Source organism: Cardiocondyla obscurior, linkage group LG24 (genome assembly GCF_019399895.1).
Source record: "Cardiocondyla obscurior isolate alpha-2009 linkage group LG24, Cobs3.1, whole genome shotgun sequence".
Classification (NCBI taxonomy): domain Eukaryota; kingdom Metazoa; phylum Arthropoda; class Insecta; order Hymenoptera; family Formicidae; genus Cardiocondyla; species Cardiocondyla obscurior.
The window spans coordinates 572,847-597,917 of NC_091887.1; the positions used below are offsets into that span (position 1 = coordinate 572,847).

General features: G+C 41.3%; 2 protein-coding genes across 3 annotated transcripts in view; both read left to right on the forward strand.

Moving 5' to 3' along the window:
- The window catches only part of Slip1 (SLo interacting protein 1), a 148,669-nt gene that overhangs the window by 74,141 nt on the left and 49,457 nt on the right, over window positions 1-25,071 (forward strand). The gene's annotated exons all lie outside the window — the stretch shown is intronic.
- Window positions 920-11,062, forward strand: LOC139111673 (uncharacterized). The gene is made up of 16 exons (XM_070672147.1): window positions 920-1,066; window positions 1,156-1,275; window positions 1,413-1,530; window positions 1,631-1,895; window positions 2,004-2,117; window positions 2,185-2,305; window positions 2,577-2,719; window positions 2,818-2,950; window positions 4,136-4,255; window positions 4,368-4,485; window positions 5,275-5,542; window positions 5,700-5,801; window positions 5,872-5,962; window positions 6,160-6,305; window positions 6,417-6,549; window positions 6,643-11,062. Exons 1-16 carry the CDS (start codon window positions 926-928, stop codon window positions 6,694-6,696), a joined length of 2,187 nt encoding a protein of 728 aa, XP_070528248.1. The 5' UTR covers window positions 920-925; the 3' UTR covers window positions 6,697-11,062.

Consider the following 25,071-nt stretch of genomic DNA (forward strand, 5'->3'; position numbering starts at 1 on the left):
AAACGCGGACACGCGAAACAAATACGTATATTTTATTTTACAGTTAGCGAAGGCATCGATATCCTATTTTACCGTTGTATGTTCGATGCAATTGTAGAAACGCGAAAACTTTTGATCCAACAATCGCAGTTGCGTACAACGCATTGCAATCTGCGATGCGAAAATAGGTGAGTGTAAAAATGGATTGCGTTTTATTAATATGAAGAAGATCGTCTATTAAATAATATTTCTTTTTCTACTTGCAACGCTTTCTGTTCGTAACGTAAGTAGAGAGAAGCATTAGTTAATTTTTGTATTAAATCCAGTGTATTAAAGAAACATGAAATTGTTTTTTTTTTTTTTTTTTTTTTTTTACCAAGTAGAACACCATTTACATATTAATTTTGTAGATGAAATAATAATATAGTAACTAAGTACGTTGCAGCTGGTAATAAATAAGTTTATAGTTTATCAGCAATAAATACATACCTAGTATAGTAATGCTCTAGTATTGGTATTTCTCTTTAGTCAACAAGCGTGTCGGAAAAATGGTATACCCAGTGAAATGCGAAGTAAACGTAACGGTTGTCTTAAGGAAAGGACAGTTGCATTTTGCGTGGACTTTGATTAAAAAGTCATGAACGTTCTCTGTGGGAAATAAACGTTGAATGTCTTCCTTGCCATCGAAGTAATCGATAACTCGTTTTTCTTTAGGTAGAAATATTATTTTGCCAGTGCTTCGATCTCACGGTATTATTATTTTTCTCCATTACTTTCGATTACGTTTTTTGTTGAATTGCGTAATTTCGTGACTTTAGAATTTTCCTCAAGAAGATAGACGTTGAAGAAAAAAAATAAAATAAAATAATAATGTCGCGCGTGAAATAGAATTCATCGTTTATTTCCTTGCGAGACCAGCCAGATACACGTGGTTTTTCGAACAGTGATGATCTCTATCAAGCGGCAATTAAAATATAATCGGATTCTTCTCCTGTCGATTGGCTTATGGCCTTATCAACAATCTAAATTCGTGCAGTTACAGCTAATACTATTTTTTGGTGTTCTTATAAGCTGTATTGTGTCTCAGGTACATTCGAATTCGTAAGCATATATTAGTAATATTTGCTATTATATTTTTATTTAGTGCGGTATAACGATTATTTAAGAAAAATATAGTTTACAGTATTTGTATTTACCAAATGCACCGTCGATACCGCCATCAAGGTTCTTTCGGCCGCATTATATGTTGCGATGTGTACGATTCAGTACAACTCGTTTCGAATTAATATTCATATTGTAAGTCGGACTTTGGCTATACTTAATTAAATAATATATGAAATAAATATGTCTCATAAGACTTTATGTAAAATAACTTCTTTCGAAAAAAAATTTTTTTTTCTAAATGAGACTAAAATATCATTTTGACGTTAAAGGTGAAGCAACTTTTGGATGAGCTTGATCATATTTTTAAAGAGCTAACTGATGAGAATGAAATAACTATCTTAAAGGAATATGGAAAGACTGCGGAACGGTTCACAATTATTATTATGAGTAAGAGTATACTTCTTCTAATATTAACACATTCGAATGTAATATTCGGATATGACGATAAAAGCAATAAATTATATGGTTATTTTTTAAACATTTTTAGTGATTAATTGCGTCAATTTAACTTCTCTTATTTTAATGCCAATTGTGGCGTATATTCCTGGTAATATTTTCATAAATGAAGCTCGCCTCCAACACGTAGTACAAAATATGATGCCCGCGTACTTTGTTAATGAAAAACAATATTGGCATATTATTCTCCTGCACTTGATTCTAGTCGGTATTATAGGAGGAAGTGCAGTAGTGGCAACAGGAATGATGCTCGTAGGTTACTTTGAACATGCCTGTGGAATGTTCAAAATCGCCAGGTAAAAAAATAAAAAAAATAAAATAAATCAAAGTAAAAACTAATACGTAAAGATAGTATTAAAAAAAATTAATTTTATGTTATATAATTATGAGAAAATCTTTTGTAGTTACCGCATTAAAAAAGCATTAATGACAAATGTGAAAAGCGTTAAATTAAAAGATGAAATTATAATCCATAAAGAAATAATTCTTGCAATAGATATTCATCGTAAGGCTATCAAGTTAGTATATTCTAATAGTTACGTTGTATGTATAAAAAATAAAAATTATATTAATATTCTTTTAAAGGTTCTCCCAATATATGTTTTCTAACTTTCAAGGATCGCATTTTTGGTTATTAATAGTGGGCGTAGTTTGTTTGAGTTTAAATTTATATGGAGTAAGTTTTTATATTATTATTAAAGATTATTAGATATATTTTACGATATTAATGTAATTGGAATTATGCTGTACATATACAGTTAATTATAAAAGTCTACGTTAACCACTGAAAATCGACAGAGCCTTTCTACAGTGTTTAAACTTTTTGCTCCTATGTATTAATTCTTTCATTAAAATATTTTATATATTTACACCTAAAAAAAAAAAAAAATTACATGTTACATTTTCAGTGGTGAATGCAGACTTCGAGTAAATTTTTGTTTTATGTATTGTGATACACGCGATTAATCACATTTTAGATATCCGAGACCATGCTCACGAACGATGTTGAACAATTTATTACACATTTTGTATTTATAAGTGCAACTTTTGTATATTTTTTCATAGCCAATTATATCGGACAAAAGGTTACAAATCATAATGAACACGTATTTTTCACAGTGTAAGAGATAACGTATGCTACAAACGTATTCTTTCTTTTATTCGATTATTTATTTAATTATCGAGACGCATTGCTTTTAAATTCTTTCTAATTCACAGCTATAACGTTCGATGGTACGTAGCATCATTGCATGTGCAAAAGCTGATATTATTTCTTCTGCAAAGAGGGACCAAAACTGTTTATCTTTACTTAGGCGGCATATTTATGCTGTCCTTCGAACTTTTGGCCACGGTAAAAATTTATATTTTATACTATGACGTATAACATGCAAATAATTTTTTAACTCACCACACGGATGATTACTTAAGGTATACTTTATTCTAGCTAATGAAGGCGTCAATATCTTATTTTACCGTAGTGTATTCCACGCAGAAATAAAATAACATATGAATTTATTATCCGACAGTACGTGTCGTTTTCACGTGATAATAGGTGAGCCCAAAAAAAAATTTATCCTTTTATACGTTACTCTTTTGGATAAAGTTACTAAGAATTTTTACCGTTTCTTATTTTCGGAATCCGTAACGCTGCTTGGGAAGCAAGTATATAGAAAAGCATTAGTTGACTAGATCATACTTGAAAATTTTTTTAACAGTTTGTCATTTATACAAATGTTAAATATTAAATAAAAGAATTTCGACATATTCACGTTGAAATTAATTGAACCGTCGCTCATGTAATAAAATTTACACGAAGTAATACGTACCGGGAATTTTTCTGAGTATCCACGCATCGCTTCTCTTAGAGAAGGTAACTACCGCGTTCACGGTCGACAGAAATTTAATATTACAAAACTTTCGACGAGAAAAAAAAAAACAACTGGACAAACTTTAGTCAAAAAATGTCGCGCGAATGCTTTTCTGTGGGAAGTAAACGTCGGTGAAATTTCCTTCGACGTCGTATCGATCGGTGGCTTAATCGCCCGTTTTTCTCCCCGTGTAAAAATATCGAGGTGCGAGTGTTCCAATCCCACGTTAACAGTTTATCTACCACCTCGCATGATATTCAGGTTGAATTAAGCAATTTAAAGTTTATGGCAAGAAAATAAAACGTAATATTCGCGACGTTTTTGTAAAAAAAAAAAAAAAAATGGAGAAAGAGAGAGAGAGAGAAATGCCTTTTTCCGCACATTCGCGTTCAAATGCGTGCCGTTTCTCGCCGAGGGATGATCTACATTAAGACCGAACATTTTAAAATAAATCGTATTCTTTTACTCTCGATCGGCTTGTGGCCCTATGAACGTACGAGACTCGTTAAGCTTCAGATGATTTTTATTTTCGGCATTCTGTTAAGCAATGTTACGTACCAGGTAAATACATATTAAACTTGTTGCCGCGCAACTGATTTACATTTCTGCTTAGTTAACCAGAAAACTCATTACAATATTAAACTTTTAAATAAATTTATTGATTTTAGTTTGCGACACTTGTATTTACAAAATGCACGCCATCTCTTGTTATTAATGTTCTCTCCGTTGCATTGTTCTTTAGTACATTTGTAATTACGTATTATCATTTTTGGATTAATTCTCATGATGTGAGTTGACTTTTATAATATATTAAATCGCTAACAAAAAAAAAAAAAAGTTTTTAACGTTTCTAAATTTTATCAAGATATCAAGCGCTATTAAAAAAAAATTTTACGATAGATAATGATAGGACTGGATATTCTTCAGAATATTTGTAACAATATGAGAGACAAAAATGAGATTGCCATTATGAAAAAGTATGGAGACATCGCAAAACGTTTTACGACTATATTTATACGTAAGGCAACATTTAATTAACTAGAAGAAATTATGCGCACGCTATTTTTTACGAGACCCTAATTACAAACTACGAGAAAATAAAAAATCGTGCGACTTACCAATCTGCATGAGCTTCAGCGGAGTTGATGATTTCTGCCGGTGACTGTAACATAAAAAGAAATATATTATTGTAGACACGTATATTAGTTTAAAAAATTAATTTAAAAAAAAGTAAAAGTTTTTTTTTTTATTTAATTAAAGAATTGATATTCACCTAAAAGTTGCTCCGCCGATGTATGATGCCCCCCGGGCCTGCTCCTCCTCTCAGATGGGACGTGTCGAGCCATCCTTCCGCGTAGTCACTCGCGAACACCCCGACCGTGATTCTACAATTCGCGAAAATTATTGATCATTTCTAAACGCGCGTTACTGTCCGGGATTCGCGTTTAAAATAAAGCCGTGTCAAAAAATTACGACCGAATACTGTTCGGAATTTCCGTAACGACCGACGAACCGCCGGCGGTTCGTATAATTAATAATATCGGTGGTGACGACATTTTCATTGACGGTAGTAAATGCAGCTACGTCGATCTGTAACAAAAAAAAATATATATAATTGTAGAGATGTTCCAATTTGCTTCAATTTTTTATAGATAAAATATGCAGCGAGAAAAATTAATTTAAATAATACCACTAGACATTTTGCGATTATTAGCTTGCACTTATTAGTTCAAATGTGAATAGCGATGTTATTTAGTAGACTAACAAGAGTGATGTTTGAAATCTTAATTTTTTAATAAATTTTCAGTGTTTCATATGTCCAACGTAGCGACTGGTTTGTTAGTTACGTGCTTACTGCATTTTCTTGATGCTTTCTTACACGATGACACGTCTCAATCAAATCGCGTTTTGCAAAAACTTTTACCGAAGTTCTTCATCGGTCAAGAGAGTCACATGTATTTAATATTGTTAAATTTTGTGGTAAGCATAAGCATAGGTGGTACTGCATTAATAGGAGTAGGTTCAGTGATCTTGTCATACATTGAATATACTTGTGGAATATGGAAAGTCGCCAGGTGAGAGAATACTTGAATAATGTTATACATATACGCGGAATAAATTGATAATTGGTATATTTTATTAGTTTTTCCCGCTTGTAATAATTTAACAAAAAAAAAAAAAAAAAAAAACTTTAATATAAAATATTTTACGATAAAAAAAAATTATTTTTAGTTATCGCATCGAAAAGGCAATGATGATAGATATGTTGAAAAATGAAATTAGTATGTATAAAGAACTAATTTTAGCTGTAGATATTCATCGTAAAGGTGTCAAGTTAGTATTCATCTAATAACATTTATAAATATTGTATTGCATAATTAATAATATGATTTGTTTGTTGAAGATTTATTACATTAGTGTTTTCCAACTTTAAACAATTACTATTTATATTGATAACGATTAAAGTACTCTGCTTGAGCTTCAATCTTTACAGAGTGAGTTCTTACGTTATTAGATGTGTTGCAGATAACTATTTTGACTTTATAGTACTAAAATTAAAAAAAAAAAAAAAATGGGACTGCAATATAATATGTAAATGTAAAAATTTTTGCTGCAACCTTAAAGTTACTGACTGTAAAATATACATGCACAAACTAATCGTCAACTATTAACTGTCACGTATATATTTTAGATTTCTGAAACCATATCAAACGAAGGCGATATTGAACAATGTTATTTCCATGTCCTAGTTACATGTGGAATTTTTGTGTTTCTATTTGTAGCCAATTATGTCGGGCAAGAAATCACAGACTACAATAATCACGTATTTTATTCCGCGTAAGAATTAATGGGCTCGCAAATGTGTAGAAATTAATTTTACTGCTAACATAAGATAGAACTCGTTTACTTTTCAAGTGTTCTGTTTGATTGCTCTCGTTACTTTTGTAGGTATAATATTCGATGGTACTTGGCGCCTTTGCACGTGCAAAAGTTGATATTGTTTCTCTTGCAAAATGGCAGCAGGACTTTTTGCCTATCTATCGGTGGAATATATTCGTTGTCCAACGAACTTTTTGCCATGGTAAGAGTCATTATGTCTAATTTATCACCGATATGCATAACGCACGACGGAAAAAAAAAAAAAAAAAACGATATCAAATTTATTTTATTTCAGTTAACTAAAGCGTCGATATCGTATTTCACTGTTGTATATTCTATGCAACAGTGACGAGAAAGTCTATCGCCCAACGGTATAATCTACAATAAAATACGTGAAATTTGAAAGAAGTGAACACGTCATGCGCCAGTTGTACTAATATCAAGTAAAATCAAGTAAATTTACATGTCATATTTCAATATAATCTGCAAAGTATTCGCAGTACTTTATAATTTATTAACAATTACATAACTTACTGACGGCGATTGACGAGTTAGTCAACTTTTGGGTGGATTTTTACGTTCTTTTCAGCCTATAAACGCGATTATACGAAGCGCATGCAGGTGAGACGGCCGTGAGAAAGCGCGAATGCGACTATAAAATACCGTAGACTGTACAATTAAAATGTGTCGTGCAAATGTGAATTTTTTTTTTCTACGAAAAGTAAATATCGCTTAAACGTTCCTCGGCGTCACTTTCATCGATTACTTAATCGCCCTCTTCCTCTCGCGTAAGGGACGTCACGGTACGTGCGCATCGTCCGTAAATTATTACGGGATAAAGTATAATTTATAGCAGTAATATATGTATAAGTGCAGGTATATCTGTTTGTGACAGTATTTTTAAGTGCGATACTAACGATTAAATATCGCATTTATCGCGTTAGCGTCAATGTCTATCAAACTGAAATTCACGGCAATAACGAAATAATACATATGCGGCACGCGTCCACCGTACGCGACGTATACGCAAAGTAATATAAAATTGATGATACCGATATTAATATTGATAGAAAAATATTTTACGCCCTTCTCTTGAATATTATAATAAAGTAATTAGGTTGTCGCATTGTGTATCATTTACAAGCATTGAGGGACGGAGTTAATAACGTAATGCATAATATCTGTATTAAACGTATAACGCTCATAAATTTTTCAGCACATCGCTGTGCTCACGAAAGGGCAATTAATGCATTTTCTACTAATTAACGAACGAGGAGATGAAAGATCTTCGATTGTTTTAAATCAATTTATTGATTTATGGCCTCTAATATTTTTGATCGTGGATCGTACGCTCAATTTCGTCATCAAAGTTCTCTCTAACGCATTTTCGCCATCTATACGATTTATTATAATTCGTCCGTGATTAATTCTGAGAGACTGCAAGTTAAATTACTCGTTCATCCGATTGAACCATTCGCAGCGTGCAAATTGGAAGAAATCCGCGGGGATTAGGGAACACGCTCTTAAAGCTCCTCGCCGAAGGAATAAAGATCGCACGGATAGGCGCCGCTCGGACAAACAGTGAGTCGACAAACGACGCGTTTCCCATTAAGCGTTACCAAAGCTCCAGCCATGATCGAAATCCGTCGATGTAAACAGGCGAAACTGTCTATCCGCCGTTCTTTCGGTATCGCGTTTTTCGCCGAGAGTTACGGAGCGATAAATGAATTTGCGATGACGATGAAAGAATGATCAGGCGCGCGATCAAAAGCGACCGACGGGGGAAAAAGGTGCCGCGCCGTACACCCTGCGCGTAAAATAAACTCCAGGTGGAAAAAGGGGAGGGTGTCAGGGGGAGGCGAAAAATAAAAAGGAAATGCACGCGCGTCGACGAGCTCGTGTCCGTTAAACAAACTCGACGACACGATCGGACTTGCAGTGCTTAACGAGTTTCGAACTGGTTTACATTGGCCGTCCCGTTTTAACTCTCGACTCCCCTTTCGCGCAGACAGCGCTGAAAACGCCCGCGCTTTCGATTCGTCTTTCGTTCTCATCTACCTCGAGCTCTTTTCCCCGTGTCTATAAAGCCTCCCTCCTACCGTTTTATCCGCCATTTTTTTTCTCCCCCCCCTCGCTTTTTGATGCCAAAAGGTTTTTGACCGGCGTGGGCGGTCGTCTCTGTCATTATTTTCTCTTTCTCTTTTTCTTTCGTTTCTTTTACTTCAACCGACATTTTTTTGACCGATACGTGCCCGCTCTATTTTTTCTCCCCCTTTTTTTTCTTTCTTTTTTTTTTTTTTATTGCGGCGACTCAACTATGGTAATTTTTGCCGATTGGCTTTCCGACCATTCGATCTGAATTTGTGCGGTAAAAAAAAATAAAAAAATAAAAGGGGAGAATATATCATGAATGTTCCATGGGGCGGCCGATTCTCTTGATATATCACGTCCATTTTTCAATCTCAAGTTCTTTGACTGATAACACAGGTGTCTTTGGTGCAGGCAGCACTTAATAATCCACGTACTTTGATATTCGTGCGCGAGGCACGTCAGAATGCGAAATTGAAGCGCAACGTATTAATTCAGAGCAATATCCATTAGGGTTGGATTAAGGTCAACGTATGTAATTTCACGAGGACCCCATGAAAAATTCGTAACGCTAAAATTCATAACGCTCGGGCCTTTAAAATACACAGTTAAATTGTTATTATTTCATTTAATAACGTTTAACGTCGGAGGACAATTAATGAAATACAAATTGCGGAATAAAGTTAAATATTTGCGTTATATTGGATATTTATTTAATATTCGATGGTAAATTTATTTACGCACGAAACTTTATATTTGAGATTTTTATTTTTATTATTATGTATATATGTATATTTTAGCTGATTGACACCGTCGAGGGTTTGGAAAATTTCCCTCGTTTTTCCATTTACTTTATAAAAATCGCGTTGATACATCGCATGCTGGGTGTCGCAGATCGTTATTAATGAATGAACGCGCGCGTTTCTACCGCAGCGCGAGAAACTTGGAGATCCTCTCGCTTTTGGTGTCATCAAATATATGACGACACGGCTGACTTGGCCTAGCTATGTTAACACAGTCTTTCGGGACGCGCTAAGCGTCCGGGCGGTTCTATTCACGTGCGAATATTTATCGCGGGCGGCATCTCCCACAGAATTCCACTCACTCCGACGCGGACGCTGGATCCGAAATCACGGGGAAAAAAGCGCTCTAGCACGCGATTCGCGAAAAAGTCCGACGGAACGGGGAAAACAGAATGGTATGACGAGACGAGTTAATAACTGCGGCTCGGCTCGGCGTAAACAAATAGATTTCCTGTCACGCGATTCGTGTGGGAAACTGCGCCGTTACACATTCGTAAAAATTGCCGATACCACATTGAAGGGCTACATGTTTGCTCCATTAATATTTTTTTCGGACGTCCCGTGAAGAGCGGTACTTATAGAGATATGTTGTTATCTGTCAACTGTGACTAAAAGGCAAATTTTGTCGAAAAATAGATGGTTTATTTAATCGAACTCGGAAAAAAAAAAAAAGAAAAAAATTGATTAACTTTTAAAATGTTATTTATACAGTCGAGATCATCGAAATTATTAGAGCCGGATAATTCTAATTATAAACTTGATCGGCGAGAGATTTAACAATTAATTATATGTAATTAGTAGGTTTATTAAATATCACGAATTTTATCAGCGAATATTATAAACGAAGAGAGAAAAGTTACTTTTTTTTTTATTTTATTTCCTTCGTGGTCGCATTAAAATTTAATTTTAAAAGAGAAAGAGAGAGAGAGAAAAATGAAAGCTTCGATTTATGGAACCTAGTCCCCTGGTGGAGGCCGTTGACTGCCTGCATCAGGAAATCGTTGCTTTCTCAGCCCGTTCGTGGCCCTTCCGACCTTCGCGGGCTAGGAATTGATCGAATAAATTTCAGGGACTCATCCGGTCACCCATAGTCGACTCAATACCGCACCCGGTGCGGTACATGTATATCCTATCCAATTCTATTTTGCCGCTATCCAATCACGATCCCATCCGACGTGTCTCCGTCCCGATCGTTCCTCTCTTGAGGTGCACTTCCCACCGATTCTCGGTGCCCGCACCCGCGGGTCCGCGTCCGTTCAAACTGAATCTCGCTTCTAACTCGATATCTCTTTATCCCTTTTTCTATATTTTCCGGCAAATCAGGAGGAAATAAACATCGCGCACTTCCGACGGCATATCGGGTTCACAACGCGAAAGGGAACAAAATCATTTCTGAAAACCACCCTCGATTTCATCAACGAAAGAGCGGAAGATAAATTCTCGCAGCTTATTGCCGCGCGTATCGGAATATTAAATTTCGGATTGTATCGGCAATCATTTTTATTTTCGCCCGCTCGACGATGTACCGCTCGTTTAAAGTGCGTCTCCGGTGACGTCGCCGCCGGAGAATCAAGTTATAACTTGATCGCGATAAGCGCGATCTATATACCCCTCCCGTCATTTTCCCCGGTTCATTATGCCCTCGTTTTGTTTCCGGTGAATTTAATTTCACGGCGCTCCCGTCCCGACGAGAGATTTCGTTTCGCGAGCGTAGAGTAATTGCGCATTGTACGATCGCATGACGTATCCTTTCGCTAATTCGCCGCGCGGATTTCCGGATTTTTGCGAGTCGTCGCGGGAGATTGTATCCGCGCGCTTAAATTTTCCCCGTCAGCCTGAAAGCCCTCTTGATTTAATTCGATTAGCGTCGCTCGTAATCGAGTTTACGGGGACGAGTCCGGGGAGGGAAGGGGAGGGAGGGTCGAGCGCGGGCCGCCGTGTGTGGAAAACACGTTCGCCGAAGCAGATCACAGTTTCCTAACGCCCGATGATGTTCGCCGGGGTGCTCGGAGCTGACCGTGTTTACTCGTCGCGGGAAAATCGGCGACCGATCTCTCTGGCACGCGGTGCTTAATAAGAGGACAGTCTCTCGCCCGCGTTCTTTACCGATAACCGGCCGGCGACCGAGGTGTTGATCGTACGATGCTAATTTTCCGTATTTACCGGGGGTCGCTTTGAAATGACACCTCGGCCCGTGTCTGCGTGCCGGGCTCTCCAAATTGCCGGGCGGCGGGAGACGGTAACGAAGCACTTTGGCAGAGCTGCAGCTGAAATTTTCCTCAGCCCGTCGTGTTCCTTTGAAACCCAGCCGAGAGCGATTTCGCGCTCGCGCTCGGCTGCACGGTGATCGATGCCCCGGCCAATCGTATATTGGCCGTGGACGGTGGTTCACTCGGCGAGGGTGGCGTGCGGACGGGGTGGGCGACCGTCCGCTGCGCCGTGCCGACAGATTCCGATGGTATTATACATATATTGGGAGCGGAGAGCTCCCGAAGGGCTCTTTGTCGCGCGCGCGGTTAGAACGAGGAACAAAGGACACCGAAATTAGTTTATTCCCTGATGGCCGCCGATGGAATTATCAGGTATATCCGCCGGGGGTTCGTGCGCCTCGCGAGCGTATCGTTTAATTTCATTCGGTTCCCTGCGACGAGGGTCGCAGGGAAACTCTCCCGTCGAAGGCACCCGATCGCAGCGCGACTTATGCGCCGGGATTATATCGCGACTGGCCCAGTTCCGACGCGGAATAGCGGAGCGATGTGGGACAATGGCGCGCGATTGGATTAATCTATTATGCACGGCCGATGCACACGTGACGTGTATTTCAAAGCGATGATTTAATATCATCATTTTCATGTATCTAGCGTGTAATACATGTTACAGAAAATATTGCGCCCCGCGAACTTCGCTAATCGGATCCTCGGATCTCTTAATTCGGAATTTATCTTTCGCTTTTCGCCGAAGAAGGAAATATAAATTTCTTTTTATTAGCGCTATATTTAAGATAAAAATCGCCAATATCGGGCCATTTCTTTTCCGATCCTCCCAGAAATAATTCATCAATTTATATTTTATCGCTGACATATGCGGAGTTTAAAAATAGTGGATCTTGGAGTGCATTATTGCGGGTTTAAAGGGGACATGCGACAATGCGTTTGATAAGTGTTAAATGACGAATGGCCGTATTTTTAAATGCACTCTTGCATGTGTGGGCGCGTCGACGCGCCGTTTTATTGCCGTGCGTATTCATTTGATATGATAAAAGAGCCCCTTTTGCGACAGCTGGTACACCGAGCCCCATTCCGGTATTTTATCACGGTATGTAAAATGTCCCAACGAGCAATATTCTGCCATCGATCCCGTGCTTCCAAGTGGGAAACCAGCGAAACTTTTATGGGAAACGTGTCTAACGGACTTGAAGTAAATTCGCGGTGACTGCCTGCTCGCTCGCTGGCCGAATATTTTAAAGTCGGCGCATCCGCCGCGGCGCGAAAGAACTGCACGGCTACGTAATCACCAGAGGATATTCCGAACTATAATTATCTACAGCAACGCGTTGTTCTTTTTTCTGCAACGCGCTTTGTTTGCATTTCTTGGCAAATAGGAAACTTGAATAAAATTACCATTGAAATAACGTTAACCACGATTTAAAAAATAAAAAAAGAAGGGAAAAAAAAATGTATATTTTAGAAGACGACGTGAAAGGTTCGTTAATTCAAGTTAAACTCAACGAAGGAAATGGTAATTTCGTTCGATTGCTAATTCACGAACGCCGAGAGTTATTTCGCTCGAAGTCGCGGCGAAGTTACTTTTATTTCCGGTTCTCGCGGCCCAAGAAACAGACATGCTCACGGCGAAAGCGTGAATTCGACGGGCCGAGAAGGTGCCAAGGCTTAGCCTTAGCCGCGCGATCCAAGACTCATCTCGTCGCCACGAATGAACTCGGAGAACGACCTGAATTGGTCGACGACACCGCCGGTGATAGTTTAGATCCCTCCAGCGTGATAATATTGTGTGTCGAAGCGCGGCAGTATTTGCCGAGGAACGGTCGGCTTTAGAAATACAGAAACTTATTTCGCCCACCCGCTTCTCTCACTTCTCTTCGTTCGCGCACCTTCTTCTTCTTCTTTTTTTTTTTCTTTTTTTTTCCGCGGCCGACCGCCAACTCGGCGTTCTCTTCGCTTCTTTTTCCCTACCTTTTTCACCCTTTTCGCCTTCTTTTCCTCCCTCCGCTTTTCCGACGATAGCTTCTAACCCCCCCCCCTCTCCCCCTGTCTAGTTTGTGCCGGTCGTCGACCAGCGCGTCCCCAAACGGCTAACTACCCCTGGCCACAAGGACGGCGACGCCTTTGTGACGTGTGGTGGAAAAATTTTCCTCCTTTCGCGTTGAAAGAAATCGGGAAAAGTCTGAAGAAGTTTTCGCGACGTCGATTCGCTTTCGGGCTTTGCTCTCTCGAAACCATACCGAGGTCACGGAGATGAAATTTTGCAAGTATACTTTAAAAGCGCGAAGTCAATGAATCGCACACATTTCTTTTTTTCCCTCCCTTATGAGCCAGTTAAAGATTTAAATGACATCAATACGTTTAATATATTTATATAAGTGCCTAAAATAAAAAAAAATAATAATAAAAATTTTGGTTCCTCTTTAAATTTATTCTCGTGGCACTTGTAGCATTTCCTTTAGCCTGCGCCAACGTGAGATTAATTAACTGCAGTCCGTTCGATTTTCGCGCGGCAATCCCCGAACTATTCAACGCGAGAATGTTTGCTCCGCAACTAGAAACTGATAGCGAAGTTACTTCGGTTGATCGGTTCTGATTTGACGTAGTTTACGGGGCGTAAAGGTCGACTAATCCGCGCGGACGGTCACCGGCGGCCGCGAGTGAATGAGCCATCAAACCGTAAAACAGCGGCAGTTGTACAAACAGCTTTAACGATTATTAGATCGCGACTCCGTAATGCTCGTATTTAGACGGCATTTCGCTCGCGCCGCACGTTCGCATGCAGCGGCAAAACGCAAGCTCGGTTCGCTCGCTTGTTCGGTTCTTATTGCGTCCACACGCGGCATTCACTTCGCATTCATTCTTTTCATCAAGCGCCACGGTTTATCTGCGCGTTTAACGCCGCGGCGACCTGCCGAAGTTTCGGAAACAATTCGTTTAATTATTAACGCGCGGGGGGACGGCCCGCTGCTATTTACCCGTCCCATTAATGAAAGATTGTTTCATAAATTTCAAATCGATCCCCTCGTTAACGAGAACTCGGCGGCGTGTCGTCGTTTACGACGGCCTTTTTAACCCGACTGTTAACTACCTTTTAATATTAATTCCGACGAAAGGGAGGGCGCCCGCGGGTCGTTCGAAATTGCAAAATTTTATTTAACGAGATCATCCGACATCGGAGCGCTAACTCGACGAGTTCGCGAGCCTCCTTTGAATTCTCGGCACGATCGAGAACCCGATCATAGGGAAATAAGGTATTGATCAGGCTTTTCAGTTCAAAGTCGATTACGTTACGAATCACGATCGAGTCTCCGCGAGGGACAGAGATTAATTTATACGAGGCCTCGCGCCGCGCGTTTACAGCGTGTTCCATTTAAGAAGAGAAGCGAGAAGACGTTGAACTCCCCTCATTTTTTTTTTTTTTTTTTTTTTTTTCTTTTACAAGATTGCTGCCCGTTACTGTATTAATCTCTCGGAATGATCCACATCTCGTTGCTGAAAGCACGGGTTCATGGATTTTTCCTCTTTAATCCACTCGGCAAGGGGGACTCGACTGGGTCTGAATACTCGCGCGCGGGATCGCCGACTCAGGTCGGATCATCCGTAATCAAATAGAGCGCAGATCAGCGCAGATTCCGCGTACCCCTTCCCCGCGCGTCCCTTCTTATCCCGGTGCCGGCGTCGCTGATACGCATTGCGGATAAAACGCAACCGTGTAACCACCTTCGGCCAAGTCGCCGTTGAAATCGTTGTTAATCAGAAATCCGATTATTGCCGCGGGGATAGAGGGAGGAGGAAACCGGCACGGTATGTAATATCCCGCGGTACGATTGTTTACTCGTAAAAAATGGGGATTACAGGTGACCTAAAAGTGATTCAATTATATTCGTCGGGCTTCTAGTAATTGACGTTTCGAGTAATGAAAATTAACATTTAAGCCGATTTGTGCTCGCTATCATTATAAACAATTACATTCTGCTCATTAAGCAGAATTATGGCGATAACAATGCCGTTTATCTCGCGCCCGCTTATGGCCCGCCGGTACGTAGCCGTGTTATCAAAAATTAATCAGTGATTGATGCGCAAAGTAATTAGAACTCGATGTATAAAGCGCATTAACAAAGTATCCCGGTTTTTTTGCCCGATGCACTTTTTGTCGCACGAAGTTCCTCGAGATAAGGGCGAAGGAGAGAGAGGGGGTGGGTGGGTGGGGGAGAAGGATAAGATCCCGGGTAAGATACATCGCCGGTTGAAAACTAAATTAAAAGAAAGGAACGCGCGCGAGAGCCCCTCGAGGTGCACCGAGGTTTTCGATAAGCTCGTTTTTCGCGAGACGGCCGTCTCGACAAAACAGATGATCGATGTGCAAACACGTCCGAGTGATTCTTCTTCTTGCCGACCGTTAGCGCCCGCACTTATCGGCTCTTATCGCGGTAACAACGATGGGGTACCGCGGCGAAGCTTGGCCGCCCCGTTCCTTCGCTGACTCAAGAATCTTTTCCCTTTTTTTTTTTTCTTTTTCCCTTTCCTCTGGCGAAAGCGTTTCGTGGCTGCTGATTAATGCCCGTCTTTCTCCCACATAATCGCGATCAATAACGTTTAAGCTCTTTGAATCGTGGACGCTACAACTACTTTATCTCTGTGGTCTGTTACAGTTGCGAAATAATTAATGTTTTTGTTTGTAAGAGTGAAGAGCTAATTAAGCTTGATCGTTATTAATTGCGCTTTATTAACGCGAGGCTAATACAGCCGTCTAACGATAGTTTAACTATTTCTCCCGGCGTTATTATTAATTATTAAGCCTCGAATAAAAAATTTAAATATGATTAAATATAAAAATTTCGATAAGAAATTATGATTTATCATTTTCTGGTGGGCATATCTTTGTTAATTAATTTTTATTCGAAGCCGTTTATGATAATCGCACGTTGTTTACTGCCGAATGATAGCCTAGGGGTGCCAGCGTGTTCTTTTTTAGACGCGATGCGAGGAGAACAATTTCAATTCATCGAAAATAATTTCGCGCGGTTTACGATGCAATTCACGAGTCCGGTGACGCAATCTTTCCGGATATTTTTCCGGACGATAAAATCTTGTTCCTTTTCCCCCCTCCCCCCGCAAGAACCACCCACGTTGAGTCTCGAGTATGTCGCGCGTCCACTTTTCTGCCCCAAGCAGCGTATCGTCCTGTCGAGGACGACGTTCTGTCTCGCCCTCGAGCCGCAGCATTTGATCTTTCGCAGGCCATTGTGGCTTCAGGGCTTTACGAGTCTCCCGTGCGCCATGCCGCGGATTCATCTCGGTTTACGAGGTCTCCAAATGAGGCGAGAGATTATAATAAGGAGGCAAATGGAAGGGAAACGCCAACGGCGACGTGCCCTCCTCCTCTTCCTCCCTCGAGGAATTATGCCGCGTCATTAAAAGTATCGCGTCTAACCACCATTCAGAACAAACTCGGAGTAAAGTGCGCTAGGGCGAAATGTTTTTTTAAATAACACCTGAAAACTTTGTTTTGCAGGTTTTCTCCTTAATTTGCATACACTCACCTTTCCTTTAAGAAACCTTAGCTGACCGTTTCTCGCGAGCGTTTATTTAATGAAAAGCTTAAATGTACTTGCGAAAGCTCTGTATTAATATTGAACTTGAAATTAAACGGACGCTATTTGCGGCGCGTAATATTAATATTTGCGCTTTTATCTTTTTAAATTTTGCCCGTGAACGCATTTCCCATATAATATTCGCGAAAGTCTTACGTCGCTGCTTCCGCCGGAAACGAGCGAACCAGCTCGCTATCGCGTTCGCCGAAAAGCGCCGTTCTAGCGTCGCTCTTCCACGCCTGCACGGAGGGAGAAGAGGGCCTGCCGACACATCGGGGTGTCTTTTCACAAATTTTCAACGCGAGTTCTTCGCAGAAAAGAGCGAGTTATCGCGAGTATGCAAGACGCGGGTGGACGAAGACGATAGCGGCGTTACGGTTACGACCCGGATGGCATTCCTTCTCCTTCCCCGTCCCCATTGTGATGCTACCTAACGAGACTCTTTAGGACTGCCTGCCGGCCCTCGCTGCCACCGGTACCCTTGATCGATGTCACCTAGATTTGCATAACGGTGTGTGCCGAGTGACGCTCGAGATGCCGGGTCGCGTACTTGGAAATTTAGAGGATCCGAGAGAACTCTGCGATCGTCGTCAGGTAGAGAGGAAGCGAAAAAGAGGGACAGAGAGAGACAGGGGGAGGGCGAATGATAGAAGGGTGGAATCTGAGAGGACCGGATATCTGTATAAGAAACGTGAATCGGGCGAACATTGGGAAGCAGATCCGGGTTTGACGAGGGAGGACGGGAAAAGACGGGGCCCGCTTGTCCCTGCCGGCGACAGGACGAGCTCGTCGTGGATCGAGAATCTACATGACTATTTGGGAGACGGGTGCTTTACCGAGTGCTTCGCGGCGAGTATATACTGTCTCCGAGCGAAGATGTACAAGCGTCTTTGCGGACGTGAGATTGAAGCCAGCTGGCGCAGGGGATTGTAGGATGAATTCTGACGAGATTAATCGCCGTCTAAAAGACCATCGGATTTAGAACGCGAGCAAGTCTCGTACATGCGTTTGGGTGTCGCGTCATCGCCGAACAACGCTCTTGATTCTTTACAAATTGTATTTTTGATTCGGTCGTTCACGATATAGGAGATCGTATTAGAAGAACTCGTGTTGTTTTTTCTTTTTTTTTTTTTTTTTTTTTTTTTTCCAATCGCGCGTTATTGGATTTGGATTTTTAACGGAATGAGAAAACACCGGCATGGAATTGAGCGATAAAAAAAAGGGAAAAAAGATATTAGAGAAATGTAAAAGTATCGTGTATGGGAGGATTATTGGACGTTCGGAGAAAGAGACTGACGGAGATAGATAGACCGCGGTAGATTGATTCCGCGAGATACTCGCGGAGAACAAACTCGCTCTTATCACGCGCTGGGGCTCATCTATCGGTTATGGATTACTGTAGATCGAGTTTCGCGATGATCTGTAACTCGACGAACTCGGCGGCGAATTGATGTTTCCCTCGCGATGTTTCTTCAGTAAAAAAGTTTCGCTCGTCGAGAACGAGATAACGGAAGAAGTGTTTTAACTTCGCGAGAACCAACGAGGCGGATCTTTGATGTTGAAGTAAAAACAGAGAAACGGAACGCATTTAGAAGCAGCGCACAGTACCGCGCCGCTTTCTTTCCTCCCTACGTTTTAAAATAACTACTTCTTTGTCTATAAGTGCTTCAATAGTCGGTATCTATGTGTAACATATTTTATTAAAATACCGACCTTAAGTCTAATTATATTGAATAATCGAGAGAATAATTTACACTTCTGTAATTATAAAAATATAGTAATATTTTTAACGTGTGACAGAATTATTTATTGCATTTCCTTAAATCCCGCCCAAATATTTAAAATGTCTTACGATGACTTAAAAATGTAATGACACGTGGGGGAGGGGTGGGCATACATTAAAAATCTCATGATGAAATTTCCGAAGTCAGGAAACGTACGCGAGTAGATAGAGCAGGACCAAAATGGGCGACCACCGGAGCGCGAGGAGCCAGTTAAACGAGATCTGTCTGCCAGGTGGTTTCGATCTGCCGCAGGATGCTATTTGACTGCGCGCTCGTCGGCTTATTGTGAATTCGAGACACGTTTCGAGACGCGAGACTGCTTCCCGGGACCCTGGGCATAATGCCTTTTCCGTCGAATCAATGCTTTTCTGGTGGCCGCGCTCGATCGCTACACAGAGGACACAGAACGGTCTCGTTCACATCTGTCGATGCCAAGTTTCGCGTTGTTTCCCCAAACACCGAGAATCGCGTAATTAATTGACGAGGTCCGTCGAAGTTCGTTATACGTCCTACCGGAGCTCAAAAATGGGACTTAGTGGTTCGATGTCGCATCTCCGACCCGTCTCGAATAATTACCAAGTATTTTATACTAAGATAACTTAATAATAAAACGATCTAAATCAAACTACTTTTCTATATTTTCGCGATGTCATCGTCTCTCTTTTTATTAATAATTTTCTAACAATTAAAAAAAAAAAAAAGTAATTGTCTACGAATATTTAAACGCGCGTCTGCTTAGTGCGCTTGAGATTCTCTTGAAATTGCACGCTGTTTTTATTACTCACGTCAGAAAGACAATCGTGGATTACAGAAACGTTTTGCAGGCAAATCGCAGTTATGCATTTTTACCTCTCTCTTTTTTTTTATCTTATTTATATATTTTTTTTTTTTTTTTTTTTTTTTTTCGAGACGACGCGGTACTTCTAACACGAGTGCTTTTTCTATTCCTTCGCACTCCAAAACGATCCGATCTGGCGCTATCGAAATTTGCATAGTCGCGCATAAAATGAGACCTCGCTTTGAAATACGATGGAACAAAGCTGGAGCCTAAGGGCGCGGCGCGGGTAGATACTCGAAAAGAGAGAGAACATGTATCTCTCCGCGGGAACTTTCGAGGACACCCTTGAACTCGCTTATTCTATGCAGAGAAACCGTCTAACCGATGCGCCGCTGTTGATATAACGTTGATATAACGTGTATCTCAACGGAGGCTTGTCTTGTTGTCGGCCATCGAGTTTTCATCAAGGGAACACAATCCACCATCGTGATTGTTTCTAAACTCAAAACAACCGCGTGCATATGTAAAACGCAAATGTTTCAAATGCCAAAAAAAAAAATAAAAAAAAAAACTCCAAAGACAGGACATTAGAAATTTATTTGTCAACCTTAACGCGGCGTGATTAATTCGAGAAATTTTCTACGGTTTTAATCTCCAATCGGCGCGGCGGATACTTAAGTACGCGATACATATTTTGGGATTTAACGCGATCGCGTACAGCTATCAATCAGAGGATCAAGCTGATCCCTCGTCACCCGGGCGCGGCTTGCAATATCGGCCGATTTCCGTCACCCTTCCACGCAGGATTGTGGGACCGTGATGTAAATTCGCTATCGTACGGTGACACGATCCTGCGTAATCGAGCGATACGCTTTCATAATCGAAGGGGGCTGGATTCGTGATAGAGCGGCGGGGAAGAGGAGGGGGGGATTTTCTTGCCGCAGACAAGATTGAAATCCCTGCTCGATCGTGAACGCGATAATGCACTTCTGCGGCTCAAGAGATCGATAAGATGCCAGTAAATACCAATGAATTAAAATAACGACAATAAAAATATTTAATTCTACAGTACGTGTAATCATAAAAAATTACGAGCCTCGGGATCAGATTCCGATTTGGATTTAAGTTGCTAATAACGTTGCGGTGTGTTTTATGAAGATTTACCGTCGTTAAATTTCGATAAAGAAAAAAAAAAAGAAGGCTATTCGTAAGCGCGACACGTGTAGGGTGGTGTCCGCGGAAATCATTGTTGAATTTCGGCGAGAGAGCGAGAGAGGAAAATCGTGCGGGTTCCCGGCCACGTACCTGACGTACTCCGCAAGAGTATTATCACGCTGCTCAGACGTACACGCTTATCGTCCGAAATATCTCCCGTATAAATCTCGCGAAATTACGTTTCGAACGTAGGAGAACGTAATACCCGGGCCATTAATAACGTAGCGCGTTACAGCCCGTTCCAGTACGCGTCCATCAAAGTTGCAGACGCGTGTTGCGGCGATGTAAGTGCGTGAGACGTCCTCGTGAGCGAGCGGAAGATACATCCGCTGCGTCCGACACGAGGAGGGCCCGACGGACGAGGAGTTCGGGGGGGTATGCGTGGCTGGTCAGAGCGTCGGCAAAATTGAAACCGCAACGGCGTTGGGGGTGAGGGGGCGCGGACGCGATGTTACACGCCGGGAGAGGCGAGAAACGCGCCCTCGTGGGCCACGATCGATGGTCCCGGCTAGATCGTTCCATTATACAAGGATTTGCTCTCGACGACGTTGATGGGCCGCCGGGACGCTCGGTACTTCGTCCCGAAAGCGGTCCCGAGCGCTTTAATGCGCCAACCGTAAAAGTAATCATTCCGGAAGCGGAGCTTTTTTTTTGACCCCTCGCCTCGCATTCTGCGTGCGAGGTCGTCGTGGTCAAAGATCCGCTCCGCACTTAAGAGATTTGAAAACTCCGCCGTCGGGATTTAACGTCGCGCTCGCAGGCAAACGGGATCGATCCGCATCGATCGTAATAGAGAAATTGCCGTCTAATAAAAGCGTCGCGTGCAAATGGAATTTTTGTTTATTAATAAAAATTATTATGTAAATGAAATCGACGAGCTTTTCACGCGCGCCCGCGTGACAAATGTTCGCGAGAGAGAGAAAAAAAAAAGAGAACGCGCGCAGTTACAATGTCACCCGTTATATTTTCCGGTCCCGTAGCGGCGGTGGATGCAATTATCGAAATGCATCAGGTGCGACGAGGGCGCGATATTGTCAGTTTTGGCTCGTCGTTAGTCGAATCGTACCGATAACACGTCGACAAGGTCGGTTACAAAGTGATTCGTTCTATCAATCAGCTTGATTAAGCAATCCCTTTCTGTCGCCGGTGATTTCCAACGAGCAATATCGCCACGCGTTCCAAATTGTGAAATCTTATCCGATATCCGGGATAAACCCGCGGTCTCTATTAATTCAGCCCGCTGCCGGTTCAACGTCAACGACTCGCGAGTGAAATTAAATCCCTGAAGAGTTTCGCGAAACGTGAGACATTTTCAAGCAACTTCGATCGTTTGATACGCAGATTTTCTATTTTACGGCACTTCACTAATGGAATTACGAGAATGCGTTTCACCTTTTACGCCGGGGAGATTAAAATCCAGTAATCCAATTTTGATTTGTTAAGTTCGACGCTCGTTGTGTTTGTATTTTGACATTTTTACTTTTATTTCGACGATGCTGGACTTGTTAAACGCAAGCGGTTTTTATTTCACCTCCGCTCTCTGCAATTATTTATATTCAAAGTATCGGAACTGCACTTGAAAAAAATTTCGTTCGTAAATTCGAGTACCAGGTTTGCATAAAAAAAAAAAATTTAAATAAAGTAGAAAGAATTACTCGTGTCTCGCGAATAAAGCGAAGCCGAATCGTCAGAAATTACGCGACAGTTCGATACGCGGGCCGCCAATTCGCGCATCTCTCAGCGTCGCTTCGTCGTCAAACGTTGCGCCAAGGTTTGCTACCGCTACTAAGAGCTTATTTTTTCAAAGGTTAATAAAAGCCTCCTTTCGAAACCAGGCACGAGAGGAATACAGGGTTCGCTTGATGGGTTCTTCGCTGCCAGGTCTCTTCAGAATTTTTCCTTCAAAGAAGGAGCGAAACGATGCGAAGCGTTCAAGAAATAGTAAACCTTCGCAGTGTAAACTGTTTTACCATTTTTCTGCTTTAAACGACTTGGCGGAACGCTAGATAACATTCGAGACGATGAAGTATTTCTTAATTCGAAGACGTAGCATTTACGGATTTCCTTTCCATTACAGATACTCGCAGAGAAAGTCTTTTGAACGTACCCGTTTCTAAAATGGCTAAGTAATGAAACTGAAATGCTGAATTCTAGAAAAGAAATTATTCAAAACATCGTGACTTTATTAAAATATTAACGCAGTTATTTTACGAGAATATAATTTCCATTATTATAATTTAAGAGATATCATAGCACGCGAGAAACGTTTTCAGTGTTTTCCACCGTCCGCGTTTCCTTTTTAGAAAATAAATGTAAATAGTTGCAGAGATCATAGGAAATGAGAAATGAGAGCGCGAGGAAGAGCATGGCTTTTTTTTTTTTTTCTCCCCCATGGCGTTGCATCAGAGAAAGAGTTGACTTTTGTTAGGCGCGGACGCATTATACTAGTTAAACATTAATGTGCAGTCGATCATCGCGATAACGCGCGATGAGCAGCGCGTTATACGTATAAAGAGTATAAACCAACGAGTGATGCGCGAAACCATTAGTGTCAGTATTGATAAAAGCTGTCTGGGACTGATGGTAATGAATTGGTATGCTTCGCGAGAATGTAGGATTAAAATTCCATGAAAGCACTCGGACGAGATCCTTCTTTCGCCTCTAACAATTTCGCCTCTGGCGTTTCAAAAAAAAAAAAATATTTTATAATAATTAACGCATCTTTGTCGTCTAGTCGCATTATTAATACACGACTTCGAACGGTTTACGCTTGATTTTATCGCGACTTCGCAGACGAATTCGTGCCGCGGTGAACGTCTCGCGCCGGGAACGGAGACGAAAATTTTCGGAGACATCGCTCACTCGGAAGAAAGTACGAAGGACAGGATGGGAGGGAAAAAAAAAAAAAGAAAAAGTAGGGAAACGAAAATGAGGCCTCGTGCTCGCTATTAAGGTTCGAAATTAATGTCGATCGTGAAGCTCGAAATGACTGAGGGGGAGAACAGTACATCGCGAGGCAACCCCCTGCTGAGGGGAGGGCAACCCCCCTGAGCGACTGCCGCTTATCTTAGGCAAGTTGCGCGAAGATGCCGGGAGTACGCGGAAGTGGGCGTGATCTTGGAGATTCATTATTACGCTGGTAAAGTAATAACGAAGTTGCGAGGCGGCGCGGCGACCGATACAAATTGCGGCGATTAATTACGGCCGGTATAAATTACTCGATCCTGGAAATATGTGCGCCGAGGAACGGTAGGTGAGGGAAGAGGGGGACGCCCAGCGTCTTCCTGCGGCGAGACGTTTTTGAGGATCCCGGAAGAATTTGCGCGGGCGTCGAGTTGCGTGATACTTTAAGAGTCTGCAAGTTACCGTCGCGAGGGTCCTCGAAAATAACGGCGATTACACGGGACATTTAATCGGCAAAAATCCAAAATTTATATCGCTAGATATTTTGCAGTAAAAATAATAAATTCGCGTACACGTTTGCAATTAATGTAACGCATAAAGCGACTTGTCATGCACTTTGCCCCGAAATTTTTTAACATTAAACTTTACATTTAAATATGTTACAAAAATATTTTAGAACATTATAAATTTTGATAATTAAATTTTGGATTATTCAAAGCTGGATCGTGTGAGGTTTTAAACATTAAAATTTGACTTCTATTAATTAACCATCCACTGAACGGCTTTTTCGAATATAAAAAAAAAAAATTAGCATTTTTCAGTAATTTTTTTCAAATTATTTAACAACGATAACCCGCGATATTACGATATACGTGATACGCGATCGTGAAATTTTTGCAGCGTTCCTCTCATGCGACCGCATTTTTATCTCTCGCGATACAATTCGTTTCGATTTTGAGCGAACAATCGGCGCGCTCTGCGCTATCAATCGCGCATCCCGAAACTTTCTTCTTTTTTTCCCCTGTTCGTTAACACGAGACCTTGGAACGTGTGACCGCGCGGCTTTGCGCATGTTTCACCGATTACCGGATATTAATTCGATTACCGGTGGTAGTGCGAACAAAGCCGTTCAGGCGTTAGCAAAATTCGCGGGCGAATTCGTTCGCTAAATTACAAATCGCCGGCTGTCGGACGCGTCTTTTTTTTTTTTATTCCATGAGAATTACACCGCGGGCTACGAGCGGATTCGGCTTTTCGATGATGCTCGCACCGTTTTCGCCGCGTTAACGGCACAGTCTAACGCGCGTTTGCCCGCAAACTGTCATTCGTATTT

Coding starts and splice junctions, on each gene's coding strand:
- LOC139111673 (XM_070672147.1), top strand. CDS start 926: ATGATCTCTATCAAGCGGCAATTAAAATATAATCGGATTCTTCTCCTG. Junction 5,543..5,699: donor GGAATATGGAAAGTCGCCAG/GTGAGAGAATAC, acceptor AATTATTTTTAG/TTATCGCATCGAAAAGGCAA. Junction 6,550..6,642: donor CCAACGAACTTTTTGCCATG/GTAAGAGTCATT, acceptor ATTTTATTTCAG/TTAACTAAAGCGTCGATATC.